The sequence below is a fragment of the Paramormyrops kingsleyae genome, chromosome 12 (assembly GCF_048594095.1).
Source record: "Paramormyrops kingsleyae isolate MSU_618 chromosome 12, PKINGS_0.4, whole genome shotgun sequence".
Lineage (NCBI taxonomy): Eukaryota > Metazoa > Chordata > Actinopteri > Osteoglossiformes > Mormyridae > Paramormyrops > Paramormyrops kingsleyae.
The window spans coordinates 22,642,521-22,659,656 of NC_132808.1; the positions used below are offsets into that span (position 1 = coordinate 22,642,521).

The 17,136-nt window shown below is 44.8% G+C and overlaps 1 protein-coding gene across 2 annotated transcripts in view; it reads left to right on the forward strand.

Annotated features, from left to right (window-relative positions):
• Positions 1 to 7,271: 7,271 nt before the first annotated feature.
• The window catches only part of ankrd50 (ankyrin repeat domain 50), a 28,649-nt gene continuing 18,784 nt past the window's right edge, over positions 7,272 to 17,136 (forward strand). The window contains exons 1-3 of one of the 2 annotated variants that reach the window (XM_023795895.2): positions 7,272 to 7,721; positions 8,512 to 9,631; positions 15,762 to 15,991. In XM_023795895.2, coding sequence (XP_023651663.1) covers positions 9,153 to 9,631; positions 15,762 to 15,991 — 709 coding nt within the window. In that variant the 5' untranslated portion in view covers positions 7,272 to 7,721; positions 8,512 to 9,152. The remainder of the gene's footprint in view (positions 7,722 to 8,511; positions 9,632 to 15,761; positions 15,992 to 17,136) is intronic. The other variant, XM_023795894.2, reaches the window with a different exon arrangement.

A 17,136-nucleotide genomic window follows, 5' to 3' on the forward strand; every position in this document is an offset into this window, starting at 1 on the left:
AGCAGCTGCTTTCGGTGGGAATGAAATAACAGCCTAACGTAGCCTGCAGCAGATTACCTATTTACGCCTTTTAATACCAACATTAATGATCTGCACAGTGCTGCTTTCCAGTAGTCTAACCTCCTTGCCCTCTCTATGACAGAATGTTCAAATACAAACACTATAAACGGTAACCTAATTTTTCACAGTATTTTCAGTTTTGCATTTTCACAGTGTGCGCATGAGAGAGACTTCAAAGGCAGCCTGTGACCTCTGAAGAAAAGGTTAATGACCCACATATGCACAAAGTGTGCAGGCAGTGTGCATCCCCCCCCCACATAGTGGTCGAGTGATGAGGGGGTGGGGAGGTTGGCTGGAGGCCACATAGCTGTTTTCTCAAGCAAGAATGAGGACAACTATGGGATGGGCCCTTTGCACACACACCTGCAGTCCTTAGAGCCATTACAGACCCTACCTGTGTAATGCTTAGTATCCTGTGTGTTAATTACTATTGATTGCATTCTTCCACCGACTGGAATGGCTAAGGCATATGGAAAACAAGAGTGATAGCTTGTTAGGATGGTGACTTCAGTCTCCTTTCTCTCAGGAGGGCACAAGAAATCTTAATTTATATGTATTGTTTAAGATTGTTAACCTTGCACTCAATGTAACAATGCTCATGAATGGGAAAATCCATAGACTCTCCGTACGGTTCCCCAGTAATAAAAATAAGACTGGCACTGTTCCACTTCTGCTCGTCTTCTCATTTTCTACAGGAAGCAGTGGTTATGCAAGTCCTAAACCAGGAGCAAGTGGTTATTTTTAAACAACCCCCCCTCCTCATGTGGCACAAAGGAACATCCATGAGAAATCCACCACATCTATCTCAGCCGCAGTTCCCACTGCGAGTTTTTCTGTTCTAGCAACTTCCTAATCAATTATTCAAGCCCACATTGTTTTACCATTTGTACTATCCAGCTCTGTGACCCAGTTTACCATAGCAGTTTGATCTGTGGCACTTAATACCTTTAATCTATTAATATTGATGTTTAGTTGTTAAAAATTATGACGTGTTAAGGTATTGAGACTTAAGGTTGTCTCAGAGGTTTACTGGACTCTGATCCTTGAGCTGTTTATAAAATATCGTATACAATTTGGCAATAGTCCATATTTATGTCCATTGAATATATACAAGATATTGACAGATGTATTGGGACAATTGGCCTTTACACCTACGGCAACTTTAATGACATCCCATTCTAAATCCATAGGCATGGATATAGAGTTGCACCCCTCCCCCCCCCTTTGCAGCATTTACAGTTGCCGCTCTGCTGGGGAGGCTTTCCCCAAGATTTTGGGTGTGTCTGTGGGAACCTTTCCCATTCATCCAGAAGAGCATTTGTGCGGTCAGGCACTGATATTAGGCGTGAAAGTCTGGCTCACAATCTCCGTTCTAGTTCATCGCAAAGGTGTTTGATGGGGTTGAGGTCAGGGCTCTGTGCGGGCCGGTCAAGTTCTTCCACACCAAACTTAGCCAACCATGTCTTTATGGACCTTGCTTTGTGCACTGGGGCACAGTCATGCTGGAACAGAAAAGAACCTTCCCCAAACTGGTCCGAAAGTTGGAAGCATAGAATTGTCAAAATGTCTTGGTATGCTAAAACGTGAAGTGTTCCCTTCATTAGAACTAAGACATCTAGCCAACCCCCTGAAAAACAACCCCAAACCATTATCCCTCCTCCACCAAACTTTACAGTTGGCACAATGCAGTCAGGCAGGTAACGTTCTCCTGGCATTCGCCAAACCCAGACTCCTCTATCAGACTGTCAGACATAGAAGCGTGATTTGTCACTCCACAGAGCACATTTCCACAGCTCCAGAGTCCAGTGGCAGCGTGCTTTACTCCACTCCATCCGACACTTTGGCACTGCGCTTGGTGATGTCTGGCTTGCATCCAGTTGCTCGGCCATGGAAGCCCAGTCCATGAAGCTCCCAGCACACAGGTTTTATGCTGGAGTTAATGCCAGAGGAAGTGTGGAACTCTGCAGTCACTGAGTCAACACAGCATTGCTGACTTTTACCCACTATGCGTCTCAGCATTCAGAGTCCTGCTCTGTTACTTTACATGGTCTGTCACTACATGGCCGAGTTTCTGCTGTTTCTAAACGCTTCCACTGTGGAATATCAAGCGGGGATGAAATTTCATAAACTGACTTATCGCAAAGGTGGCCTCCTATGACAGTATCACGCTTGAATTCACTGAGCTCTTCAGAACAACCCATTATTTCACAAATATTTGTAAACCTGACTGCATGATTCAGTGCTTGATTTCATACATCTGTGGCAAAGGGTCTGAATGAAACACCTGAATTCAATGATTAAGAGGTGTGTCACAATACTTTTGACCATATGGTGAACGTTATATAGTTGAAAATATGCAAGATGAATATGCAAATTTAAAAAAAATATATTGGATAAGCAGTTAAGGAAGACTGAACGATGGATGAATGGATGGATTGATGGATGGATGGATATTCCAGTATTACTATAATCCGCATAACCAGATGTAATCCACAAGTCCACGTTTAAACGTGCTTCTGAACAGCATAATGAACACATTTTCTCAGTATCAAGGTTAAACAAACCATACATAAAAATGACATGGCAAGTCTGTCAGCACAGTGACTTAAACAAACAGTATGATATGAACAAGGAGTATGATATGAACAAGGAGTATACTATGAACAAACAATGTTCAAGAAGCAGGAGGTGCAATGAAGGGAAGAAAGGAATGAAGACTGTACAGTGGGGGGTCCTTCTCTTCCATCTAATAATGGCTCACCCATGCCTTCTCATCTGCTCACCAACCATGAAGTCAGACTCCTGGGATATAAATGTTTCAAAGAGATGCTGTTCGTTACAGTCTACTGGACCCTCCAGGCTGACAGAGGAAGATACTGGGCCGGAGGGGTGTGTGAGGTATGGCCTACAACGTTTATTTGACTTTAATGTGTCTGTGTTCACAATATCAATCACAATCACATGAAGGGTTCTTCAGCATGCTGTCATCTTCATTCGGACAAATGGGAACAGTATCACAGAGTCTCATGCTGCATCATGTCTTTAACACGTTAACTGCATAACATGTTTCAGTGTCACTTAATCTGGATTAAAAAAAATGAATCCAGCGATTTTAAGTGTGGCAAGAAGAATCTAGGGGAATGTTTTGGCAGGACTATGTTTTGATCTCCCAAACTCTCCCAGCCCCTGAATCAGCATAGAATATCCTTTTCTGTGTACTTACAGCCCACGATTGGAACTGGGAAATGCACTAAGCAAATGTTTTCTGCTATTGTGAAAGCATAACAGACTCATTCATTGTATTTCCAGCATCACACGTTGTTTTAGGGTATTTAGTTACACAAGTGCTTGTTTTTTTTTAAATTGTATTCGTTCCATGTTTTCTGTCCAAGGGTGTTTGTAGTAGTGGGTTTTTCCTAATTCTAAAGAGAATTTTTTTCATGAACCGATCACAAAAGAAGGGTTAGTCGTGTGGGTGCCCATAGACAGTGACTGCAAGCCATCGAATTATCAACACCTGCATGGCACAACCATCTACAAATTTAAAAGTTAAATCTAATCCAGATTTTGTGGGAAAAAAAAAAACATTGATAATGTTACATGTTACACTGGCATATACACTGACAGACTTAATGTGTTTATAATTGTATGAGACATTGAAACGTCTCACCTTTATGGAGAATGTAGTTTTGTTATTGTTATTTGTTTTATATTCACTGAAAAAATGCCATTATCTGTCAGCAGACATGGCAGTCACAATGGAAGCCTACAGAATGTGCCGGAAAAGCCTGCAGGTCCACTGCCCACTGAATTCCAGTCATGATCAGCATTTATGAAGGAATGAGATTGGTGCCATTGAGGGCCTCAGCCCTGTAATTGTAATTGTAATTGTAATGTGCTCTCTGGCCAGATTGCTGCCAAGTTTGCTGGTTACCAATTACATCATTCAAAAGCTGTTTACATTCAAATTTGCTGCAGCAAGGTTCTGGTTATAGACTGGACCTCATCAGTACTTAATATTATTATCTAGATCATTTTTGATCAATCGTAAAATTCATTCTATGAAGTTTTTATGTTCACGGATGGCTGAAAAGCAACATAAATACACAATTCATTTAACTACAATCACAAGATTTTTATAATCATATAGACATCAAATGACATCAATGTTCTGTATAATGTAACATCACGTTCTTCATTATCATGCATATGACATATTATGTATTGATGTAAATGTTTTATTATTTCCTAGAGTAAAAATAGTGAATTAGGCTTGTGATTGTGGTACACGTTCACAAATGGAAAAATGAAAAAACAATTGTCAGGCTTGGTTATAAGCCCTGAATCCATTTTATTATGGCTGAAACCCAGCTTGTATTTAGAAAGCTGCAAGGAAATTACAGATATTATCCAGATTAGCTGATCTGATTCCCACGGTGGCCTTTCTGTGCAGCTAAACTTTGCTGCCTCCACAGCGGAATGGGTTCTTTACTCGTGCCCGGCAGACACGCTAACAAGGCTGCCCGCCAATTTCACAAACAGGGGGGCTTCAGGAATTGTAAATGCACCTACGAACTCATCTTATTTGTTGGGTGTGTGTGGGAGACCCTCCTGAAGGCTGTCTGATTGGAGCCAAGGCCGTTTGTATGTAGACAATATAAATTAGTCATCATAATGAACCGATAACTTCTGCCGGCTTATCTGAGCAGGCCTGCGTTTCGTTACATCAGCGGCAAATCATAAATATGTTTAAATAGCTCAAGAAAGCAAAACACACAAGCCATTCATGTTTAAGAGTTTTTGAACTGGCTCATCTTGGCAAACTGTAAGTTAAGGAAAAGATTCACCATGTCTTAACAATGCCAGCAGTATAGCAAATCCTGTCACACAGCATTAATGCCTTTTTTAACAGCAGGCTATTATGAATGATATATCATGCCAAAAGTCAATAGAAAAGGCTTCATCTAAAATAATTTCCAGAATGCATCCTACAGTTTTGCTGGCCATGCACTGTAATATATATGCTGCCTGATCCCTGTATATACACAGATATTTTACAACATCACACCTGTCTCTATAATAAAAAGACATACATGCAGCATGCAGATTAATGATCTGTCATATTCAACCTGCCAATCTATCCAAGACCACGGAGTTTTCCATCATTCAGAGATCTAGCCAGCTGTCAGCTGTGGCATGTGTTCGCATCCGCCGTGTTTCACTTATCTGCAAATACTGTTTGTTTAAAACTTACAGGCAGTAGCTGGGCTCAAAGGCCTCTAAGCCTAACTCTGCTGGCTCTGTTTCATCTGGACCTGTTAAAAAACAGAGCGGGATTACTCAAAGCTGAAATAAGAGTCTGTAAAAACACACACAATATAGTTTTACTATAAATAAATACAGGGAGCTTTAAATAACTTGTAAAATGTAATAAAACAGAGTACGCACATGCAGTGGCCACTTTATTAGGTACACTTGCGAAGAGTGAATCGTGGCTGTACCTAGAAATTTGGAGAATGCATAGAGAGCCAGGAGGTTAACTGATTGTCCGGTTCTGCTGTAGAATGGCCTGAAGTGTCCTGATATAAGACCTGGACCTGGCGTGATTGTTGGTGTCAGACATGGTGGTTCCAGCATCTCAGAAACAGTCGCCCTTATAGGACTTTCATTGGGAACAGTGTTTACAATTTGCAGAAAATTGTGTGATTACAAAAATCCAGTCGGGAGCAATTCTGTGGCTGCAAACACCTTGCTAATGAGAGAGGTGAGAGGAGAACGGCCAGACTCATTAAAGCTGACAGGAAGTACAAAAAGAACAGCTCAGTTCCAGAGTGGCGTACCCAAGGGCTGCTCTAAACACACAACTCGTCCACCCTTGAAGCAGTTCTGAAGGCAAAAGTGGCAAACAGTAGCTATGCGTGCCTAAAAAACTTGCCACTGATTGCGCTGTGCCAGATGCAGATTTGCATCATTGGAATATTATCAATTAAAGAGGACTGAAATGCCAGAGCAATGTTGTGTAATTCATAACTACTGTAATTCTGCCCCCTTTAACCGGAAGGTCTTGCATGACTGACATTTAGGTGCGAAATCCTGCCATTTTCTGTTACAATTTTAGTATATTTAGTATTTTGTAATATCATAATAAAGTAAATTTGTATGCTTTAAAACTGATGTAAGCCTAACCTGATTATTGGTCGATTCAGTGAGTTTATACCCTCTACCATCATAGCAAGTAAGGAATAAACTGACTTTTATTATTTGCCAAAACACAAGAATAGACTGATACACTTAAACCAGCAAAGCAGAGAAAAAGTCCCTGTCCAAAAAAATGATCAGTTATGAGCATTGGGTTTTATATTTATGGGGTTAACCTATTCCAATTTCCTTGTCAAATTGTTGTGACCCAACCCAGTGCAGCCTTTTCTGTATTACAGAACACAACAGTAACCAAAATCTGGATGCAACTATATTTGATTTTCCAGTAATGTAAAAAAAAAAGTATTTAGTTTATAGTTATGAATCTTTCATTGCTGGTAATGCAACCCGTGACTTATCTTCTGGTCCAACGCAAAGTGCTTTGGGATATTAATGTTGTTACCCATAATTATCTGAAGCCTGCAGCATGTCCACAAGGAAACCACGAGGCTTGTGTGAACCGTTTTTACGTTAGGAAAGCTATTGTAAGATGTGTCTCTAAGGTAAACGGTGTGTGTTTTCATAATAAAGATGTGATTCATCCGTCCATCTTCCAACCATTTATGCAGCACAGCATCGTGGAAATGCCGAAGTCAGTATCGCAGGGTGTGAGGCAGGGCGTAGCCTGGATAGGATGCACATCATCCATCCATCCATCCATCCATCCATCCATCCAGTACAGGGCCTGGAGCCTATTGCAGACAGCACAAGATATGATGCCAGGGACGTATATGAATACATGCTAGACTATATCTCTCTATATATCGAGAGTGTATAATTTTTTCCTTAATAAATATAAATATTAGGGTAGTTTATTTTCATTGTGCATGGTTAATACAGTAGTTCATCACATAAAACGTTTTCCCAGCGATACCATTTTAAATCTGGAATCAGATTTGGTCTCCACTTCAGGCACCAAACGTCCCAGTTCACGACGCTTTCAGGAAAAGCCCCGAGCGCAGAGACTACAACTCCCATTAGGGCGCGGGCACGCGTCTCTCCTGCGTGCGCGCTCCGTGCACGTGCTGTCGGTGCATGTGTTCCCTGTAATGCAGGCGAGCCGCTTTGAATGTTTGGAGGAGGAGAAAGCAATCCAGTCCAGCACAATGTGGGATGGCAGGAGGAGCTCCAGCCTAAAGAAAGAGAAGGGGGGAAGACGCGAGCGGATAAACTGAAAGAGGAGGAAAAAAGAGGCTGGATTGGAAACTACGGGGTTAAGTAAACTAACATTCAATAAAAAAAAACGACCGATAACGTTTGGAGCTGAAGACAGCGTTGCAGATTACCGAAAGGAAGGTGCTGATCACTCCACGGTTTAATCGGCGTATACGAAAAGGGGAAAAAAGAAATCAACCGCAGCCGAGGTGAGCAGCCGTAAATATTTGATCCAAAAAAGTAAAAACGAACAAAGGTTTGGCATATCACGAGTGCTATTATTAAAACGATAGAGAGAAAATAAAAAGGTAGGTTCATTGCAAATATATTTCAAACTGTGAAATCAAAGGTGATAAATATATGGGTGAGGTTTTTTGTCTTTTAGAATATCCCGTTTTTAATTTTTAATTTGGGATTATAAACCGTAGCTGCATGTGCAGTTATGTTGTCTGTTTTTATTACGATTTTACGTAGGTGCCCGTGATTTTTAAAAATTAGATTGCATTTGAATTCCAATCTTTTTATTCCTTTCCCTTCCGCAGCATCAGTAGTTTATAGTGCTACACCGATTAACAATACATATTGAAGGGGAGCACCGGGGTGACAAGAAGATCAGCAGAAATGGCACGTTTGGGAGAGACACGATTCCCTAGCGATGTATTCATGATCCTTAGACACTAATCTATTGCTTTGGGCTTCTAGGTATTTTTTGACTGTTTTTATTTAATGCAGTATAGTTATAATGCATTATGGGGGGACTCTTGGAAAAGCCGTAGGCGTAGGACCTGTGTGTGTTTTGGGGTTTTCAGCCTTTTTCCGTGCAGGACAGATGCGAATTATTTGCGACCTTAAAGCCACATGAAATAAAGAGGCGAAGCGCCGCCAGCAAATCGCCGGGGCCGCATGTGTTGCATTGGCTGAGCAATCGGGCGATTTAATGGGTGAATTTCTCCGGGTATAATGCAGACGGAACCGGGTGTCAGATGGGAGCTGCGAGGGGGCTCGGCAGGCTGTAGGGGCAAAACAATCGAGTGCCTCATTTCCCTCCCGTGTAACTTATCTGCGATTTTTAATTATCTGCGATATGTATTTTTGCAGTGAATTGGATTTCTCTCCTCACAAGTCCTGCCGTTCATGAACCTGGAGCATGACGGATGAAAGCAGTCTGTGGGACAAGCGTCTATAAGTTCGGGTCTTTGGTACCGGAGCATCTTGTTAATCTTGTCCCTGTGTCCGTCTGATGATGAAGACAATGCCTACTTTTAATGGCTCGTGGTCAGCTTTGACACTTCCACGGAGAGAAAAGGCCAACTTTCAGGGATAACTGTGATACTCTTGGCTAATATTTCACTGAAGGGTCTCCAGTGAGTTCACCAGCGAGAAACGATGCTGCAGTGAAGCTGCCGCTTTTCTGGAGTGGCTCCGGGTTCGATGCAGTTGGGCTGCGCGCCAAGAGATGGTTATGGGATCGAGAAAGCCGTAAACACTCACTCAGAGATGCCTTTCGGTGTTTTCTCCTCTTTCACCTGCGGAGAGTGGTAACTGCACGCTGGCATAAAGGGATAAAAAGAGACGGCCAACTCGCAGTGACGGCCGGCATCCTCCGTCAAATGTCCACGTGTGGGAGAGACCCCGGCGATCGTGCTGCGTGGCTGAAGTGAACGCCGGGCTGCCTGCGTCCGCACCACAGACGATGCGGGGAAGCGCATGAGGACTTGCGGGCGCGGCGTGTTTTCACGATGGCACAAACCAGTTTGCTGCAGGGGAAGCGGTTCTACTGCAGGGAATGGGTTTTCCACAAGCTGCAGCACTGTCTGCAGGAGAAGACGAACAGCCTGTGTGGCGTGAGCGGCACCCCGAACAAGCAGGCGACCGGGACGGGCCCCGCCGGCTCCTCCTCGGGGAAGGGTTTGGCGTGGGGGGTGCTCCTGGTGGGAGGTCCCGGCAGCGGCAAGACGGCGCTGTGCACGGAGCTGCTGTGGCCCAGCTCGCCGCAGGGCATGCACCGCGGCCTGCACCGCCAGGGCCTGGCATTCCACTTCTGCCGGGCAGACGACGTGGGCACGCTGTGCGCCGGCGGCTTCGTGCGGACCCTGGTGGGCCAGATCTCCTGCAGCGGGCTGCTTCCGGGATACGAGGAGAAGGTGCGAGAGCCGGCCGCCCAGAGCGCCTTGCTGCCTGGGGAGTGTGAGAGGAACCCCACAGAGGCCTTCAAGAGGTACGTAGCCCGTCCCTGCTCCTGCACACTTCCTGACCCCCTCCTCATGCTCTACCCTTCCAGTTGGCCCCCTATTGCTGTGGTATGTTTGCTATCGTTCCCTCTCTGTGCCAACATGCTGTGCCCCCTGGCTTGGCCGGTCCCAGACAGGGAAAGGTCAGTGCCGTAATCTATCATTCAGATCTTGGTGTTTAAAGGGAACATTCATATATATTTGTTTTTTTTTTTGTGGGTTGTGTTACACTTCTATGCAGTGCTACCTCCTGTAGAGAAAAAGGAAAATTGTGTCCTTGTATCGCGTGTAACACGATCAAGTCGTTAATGTAAGCGTTACCGTTGGCCTGGTGAGGCTGCCCTCTGAATGGATTACCCACTCGACTAGTTTAGTCTGATCAGGCCCGTCTGCGTTGTCTGGAATGCAGCGTCGAGCACAAGTGCTGCTGTCTCTCCCGCCATCTGTTTGTGCTAAATGTACCGTTTCGGTGCTGGAAAAATAGGTCAAACATTCACAAAGGTAAATCATTTTGAAGCCGTGGCACAGAAAATCTGTTTTGGTGAAAAGGGGTGTTTTTTTGGCCGCCCCGCCATTCCAGATGATGTGAACGCGGTGGTAGCACCAACGGCATGATGTGGAACTTCTCTGTGGACCTGTTAGATAGACAAAAGTGTCAAATTTCTGCATCGAAACAAAATGGGAACTTGCCTGGTCTCTGAGCTGTTTCAGGCATTTCTCTGCGTTTGTTTATGCGCTGTTGGACTTCATTCACTGTTTTCCTTCTGTCAGCTCAAACAGCCAGTTTGCAGGTTAAGAAGGACCTTTGTTTTTCGGTCTATGTGGGTGGGGAGATGCTAGCATGGTCCAAGGGGAACGTGATACACTTTATCAGCCTTGACTGAGAGACTCTGTTTGAAAAATGAATGGAGCCGAAAGCTTTATCATTATCTTTGGTGTCAAGTCATTGACTTCTTAGATAATCTACTGAAAAGTGAAAGGAATTTATCAAGTCTGAGAGGACTGGAATGCATAAGAGGAGCATTTGAAATCGGCTCTTTGGAAAGTGCTTGCAGCCTTAAATTTATTAAAACGTGGGACCTTCTTCCATGGTTTGTATTACCTGAGAAAAAGAGAATCTGGCCATAGAACTGAATTTTTAAGGTATGAGAACTGCACAAAGGCTCCACAAAGTAAAAACGAAATGTCATTTTAAGAGTAATGTGACATAGGAAATACTCTTAAACACTGCCATTTGATTTGCGAACCCTAGCTCTTTTTTTCTTAGTATTTGCAAATGAAAGCTATTGCTAGATTATTCTAGCCAGCTAATGAAAATTGGTTCTTGTATGGAATGTCGCGACTGCATCCTGAGGTAACCTTTGCAGTTGCATGAGTCACAATCCAAGTTGACTTTGCGGTCACCCAGTTTGCCTGCAGGTAACGTTTGTGTGCTAAACCTGCACGTGCTTTACTGACTTTTCTTCACGTCCCAAAACAAGCCTTGTTTCCCCCTTGATGGCGGTGCATGTGCTGCATTGGGCCAAATTCCCACGACTGGATGGAGCTGCGATGGAGGTGATGTTATCGCTTGGGCGGCGTTGGCCTTGCTTGTTGTCGCCCGTGAAGAGCTGCCCCCATCAATCGGCTCCTCTTAAGAATGTTTTGACTGCAGGCCTATCTGGTGGAATGATTAGCCTTGAAGGTTTGGCCTTAGCTTGTGAAACAAGCAGGCAGCCGCATCTGACCCAGAAAGCCCCCCCCCTTCTCGTTCACGGGGGACGCATGTGCTCGCGAAGTCGCAACTTTCTATCTATGTGGGCATGGGCAGGAAGTTAGTTTGAGATGCGCTTTTATATTTAATTAAAGGATACTGGTTCTAATGCCGTGCGTTTTTTGATCTGGTTAGATCACTTGAGTGCGTGTCAGGAATCCGTGTATCCTTGTGCTTTTTACAACAGTAAATATTTAACTAAGAGTATGATTACTGTCGAGGGTAACATGCAGGAGTCAGACTAACGTTACAAGGTATGAAGGATGTTCGTTCACACTGTTACAAACCAAGACTTGTTTGAGACTTCATTTCAAACGGAGCAAATTGATGATCCTTATCAGATGGTCGGTTGGCTGGCGGTGACTCTTTCGAACAAAGATAATTTGGCTGGTCTTTGTTTTGTTTTGTTGCAGTGGGCAGAAATGAACCTATTGGGGTCTCTGGAAGTGCACGTACCTTCGCAGGTCTCTAATCTCGTAAAGTTCTTGCATCCGAAGGATTCCAAAACGTGCCTTAAAATACGCCAGATTTGCGGGGCTTAGAGTAAATCTGTTTTGGCATAATGATATAAACGATACGGGTATTGGCAGAGCGGCAGCCGGACCTTTTCCCAGCCGACGGCTTGGTCCAGGTCCAGGAGTTAAGTAAGCGGAAGGGAAGATCCAGCTGTAGTATGAGAGCACTGCAGACCCCCCCCCCCCCCCCCCCCCTTCAAACCCTGGGTCTCTCATCATGGGGAAATACAGTCAGGCCACATGTGAGGAGCACATGAGCGTCTCTCTTAGAGCTTCCAAGGTCAGTTTTCAAGTCGAGAAGGAAGGGGGGCTCTCGAGGGAGTGAAATTTAAGATTTAACCAAATGCAAACATCTTATTGTTTGGCACTTTGAGCCCTGAGGTCCGACGTTGACACCGAGTCTTTCTCTTGAATAGAAGTTCAGCGAGCCTTATGGTATTGGGGAGGGGGGTGGGGTGATTGCCCTGGGTGGAAAAAGCTAACAGAGAAGCTCTTTCAGCTGGACTTAAATTAATTTAGAAGCTTTATGTACTCCCCAAGATCATTGTTCAGTGTATGAAAAAGGCAAATTTGCATTTAATTTCGTAAACCATTCCAAGTTGTCTTATGGCAAGGAGGCACTGGGGAAATTTCCGGAAAGATTCTTCTGGGCTTTCATTCAGAGATTCTTTGAGAATGTTTTACATGCTGTTGCATAGTTGAACCAGTATCATGAAATCTGGAAAAAGACACCAGTGTTCCCAGGTGGTTGGAGGCAGAAGGCCCTCATTAGATGATCATCTTCATCTGTCAGGATTTGTACCTTCCGTGTCCCCTTTCACTTCCCCTGGCAGCCTCTATTCCTACGAGCCATGCGAAGTATTCCGATACCTCGGATATGGTCGGTAAATTGAATATAGAAAACCAGATTTCTATAGGGAACCATTGCGATCTTGATGTCGTAACATTTACCCAATTGCACGTTAGAGTAATATCTTTGCCGTGTAGGGTTGACTCTCGTCTTGTCTCTTATAATCCTATTTAAAGTTATACGTTCAGTCTTACTTGGACAGAAGACGTTACTTAAGTAACTCTGTCACCTTTGCCTCTAGTTACAAGGATGTGCATTTCTCTGTACTCTCTATAGTGTCATTAGATTGGAGTCTGTGTGCAATCTGAGTCACTCAATGCTACTTAATGTCCAATATAAAACCGGCTGCTAAATGTTCTTGCAGCGGTGTTGTCCGAAGGATGTGTTTCAGCTTCTGAGGCCCCATGTTTACAGTTGGTCTTCACTGGTGTTTCAAAGGTGCCTTGCAGAATTTCCTTGAGATGACCCCGGTTTTAAGTTCATTTCGGCCTTTATGGAAGAGCACCTATTGTTCTGCCTTACAGTGCAGGCTTCCTTCCGAGCCCCATCCATCCTGTTCAGCTTGTTTGCCATTAAATGTGTTGCTTGTGCACATTCATCTGTGAAAATTCTTAATTGGTGCATTCTGAAATCTTAATCATTGGTTAATTGCCCCCCGCCCCCCTGTATATCTGTGCACGTTTAGGCCGGTTGACTTTCGTTCTAGCATTTAGAGTTTGTGGCAACAACTTTTTTTTTTGTTCCCCCTTGTAATGGATCAAGATGGTTGCAGCCCCTCTCCAGTCCGAGGGTGCGTTGTCTGTGAGCTCTTTCTGTCGTCGTTGAGTGCTGTGAGTCAGCAGAAAGGATCCCCCCCCCCCCGTCAGCACAGTGCTGTAACAGGATCGTTGGACCTGGAATGAACTCTGGGAACAAATCAAGCTGTGTAATCGTGTTGGATATTGTGTAGCTATTAACAAGCAAAAAGAAACAAAAACTCTTTATTTGTGTGGTTTTTATGGTGCTCCTCTGCCTTTGTCTCCTTAGGGATCATGAAAGGAAAAACATAAGTGGTTTAATCTTTTAATTCTTTTCTCATTGTTAGGGTATTAGCTTTTGACATTTTCCGGTAATTAATAAGATTACAGCAGCTAATCTGTACAGTCCACACCTATATCAAGTGGTTGATCATTATCAGGCTATTGCTTTTGGAAGCTTTACTTTTGCTCTCTTTGGTTCCTACAATTATTGGCGGCAATTAGAAGAACAAATTTGTTGGCTATTTCTGTAGCGGCCGTTACCGTAGCACTGTAGCTGTCGGGGGAGTTGGCCACATCAGTGTTTGACCAGCTGTGCTCCTCCCACCAGGTTGTGGGTCGGTGGGTGGGGGGGGGCTCGACCACCATTCCCTTACTTTTTCCATGGTGGGGGCAAACGTTTCGGAATGGTGCCCACACCATAAACCCAGTACAGGAAATGAGTCTGGCGTGGCCTAAAGCCAACAGTCTGGGTGACTGGGACCTGCGTCATTTTCGAATCTGACTGTAAAATGTTACTCAGCGCTGGGTTTTCAGCAGAGGGACCAGTCAGCCGCTGTGTGACAAATACCCGTCCCTGCCCACGTTTGCACTGTGTGGTACGTCAAAGGGAGATTTTACATGTAGCTATTCATCGATTCAGCTGCCGACTGCACATTTCTGTAACTCATCCATATTTATGCTGTATCTTTGGGGGTATATGCTGATTTACAACATCCTGTAGCTTGTCGTAATATTTGCCCAAAATGATCCCCGGTAGATTCATCTGCAGTATTATATTCTGAATACAGTGGAATCGAAGCTAATTAACTGCAAGTAAACAGCCCATGATTTATTGATCTTATTTAAATAACTGAATACAGTTTTAACTAAAACTGTGTTTGTGTTCTTCCAGGACTTTATTTACTCGACGTCATTATAGTATTTCAAGGAGGTCTAGAGGAATGTTCCGAATGTTATCGCAACCCAAGCCTTTCGCTAACATTTGGAAAACATCACAGATTCAGTTTTGTCTCTCAGATGTTGTTGGCAGATAAAAACTCTATGTTGATGTATTTACATTTAGCTGAGAGGTGACCAAGCAGCCCAGCTTTGTGCCTGGCCAGGAAAGGGGTTCCCTTCTGTCACTGGCTGTTCAGGGACCTGCACGTCCTGCTCCTCCGCTTGTCCCATTGGTCCCCAGCCCTTTCAGCGGCAGTCAGAGTAATCAGACTTATCACCTTCGATTTGGATGCGGATGGATTTCCGGGCAGAAATGGTGCTTAGTCTGGCTCTGTGTGTGATCACTTGGCGTAGGTGCAGCGCAGTAAGCGGGACACAGTCGGAAGCAGTTTGCAAGCTCCCTAAAAGCATGTGCCGTAAAGCATAACTATTTTACAGCGTGTTACATATGAGGAATGGGCAGCTCTGCCGATTTAAAACGTTTTCTGTGTAGGAAGCTTTTGTTGAATTTTTATTTATTTATTTATATTTTTGGAGCAATTTTTTTGTTTATTTTTATGAGTGTTTTACTAAGGAGTGCAAGGGGGGTTTGGGGACTAGGTGCAACCATAGCCAAAGATGGCAGGGAAGGAACCTCATCAGCTGAGATAATCCTCTCTCTCTCTCTCTTTAGCTCGCTCGTGCAAACGGGCACACAAACACACTGCTGAAGGTCTCTTATGGTGAATAGTAATGCGCATTCTCAGTTAGGCCCCGGAACTCACAGCCGCTTTCAGAGTGTGGCCTTCTGTAATCCTCCAGGAGAATATGCAGCAAATGCTACAGATTTGCTAAGCACTGAGTGCCAGTCAGCGATTTTTACTGCTGCGCTTGGTAAACAAGCTGTTTTCAGATTCCTTACGAGTACCTTGGCTGAAGGGCACTTTAATCTTGGAAACCTGGATTTTACCTTTCCCTGACTGCCAGACCTTTGCCAGTGCCTGTGCTGGTACCTGCTGCATCATGGGAATGTTTCCAAGTTTTCTCCTTGCTTGTCCACAGATGCGTCCTCCTGCCGCTCCTGGGCGTCCAGCCCCCACAGCAGTCCCTCTTCATCCTGGTGGACTCCATCGACGAGGGCTGCCAGCTGGGCGAGGGCGAATCGCGGGCCTCGGGGGCCCCCCGCACCATCGCCGAGCTTCTGGCCAGCCACCACGAGTTCCTGCCGCCTTGGCTGTTGCTTATCTGCTCTGCCCGCCGCCAGAACAAGGCCATCACCAAGCTGTTTACAGGTAAACCGCCGTTTTGCCCGTCATGCAGACTGAAGCATTCCACTCTCTGAAGGTCAGAAGGTGCTAGATGTAAGCACCAGCTGGAGCTCCTTCCTTGTACCCTTAAGAAGCGCGTAGATCTGCACTGGCAACCTACTGGTCATGGGTACAGCGTCCTAGCCTACAGAGCCTCATACCGTCCCATGTGGTATGTGATTTTAGATAAATTCCTCTGCTTAACTAATCCAGGAGCAAGTATCGATATGAGTTCAGAAGAAGAAGATGAGCCAGTGTGAATCCAGTGTCGCCGAGTGATTAAAGCCAGTCTGCCGTAGCGTAGTGTGATTCTGACAAGCGTCTCGAAGCCGGCTCTCTCGCATTGGCCGTCTTGCACGAGAGCTGCACCACCACTGGCTCATTCCTCAAGCCGGTTAACGCCGCAGATGTCCGAGTGCGCGAGCTGTCACTAAATTCTGAGGAAACGCCGATTTGGGGAAAATCAGCACCCCGGAAGTGATTCGATGTGCCAGTGTCTCCGAGGAAGGCTTCCGCTTGACGCCGCCCCCCCCCCCCCCCCCCCCCCGACGCGTCCGAAGTGGCGTGGCTGTCGGGGCCCCTGGGTCCCGTGTTGTTAAGCTGGGCAGCAGAAGCGTGACTCATGCTTCCCTGTGTGGGAGTAGCTGCTTCTTATAACCTTTTCTGTGTCCACGCTGCCTCTCCAGTTCCCAGTCGCGGGGGATTGTAAAGCTCATAAACGCATTACATTATATAATATTTGATTCAATAAGGGTGGGAATCGAGTGTCAAATTGGCTCTATTTTGAATTATATATCTTCTCAGGGGCAACTATTGAACTTGTATTTTTTTTCCACCCCGTTATTTTAAAGATAATAGCTAGAAGGGAAATGTATGTGATGTGAATTCATTAGCACAGTTTTGCCATAAATATGTACCGTATCTACCCTTCTGATTAAACGTTTTAATGATGAAGAGTGACAGTCAGAAATGGCACGGAGCATACACTCTCAGAAAAAAGGGTAAAAATTTGTACCGTTGCTTGTCAGCGGGCTGAATCCTTGTAATTGTACCTTTTAAGGTACAGAAATGGACTCCGAGGCACATCCCAAACGTACAAACAGCATTAATGTACCATCAATAAGTCCACT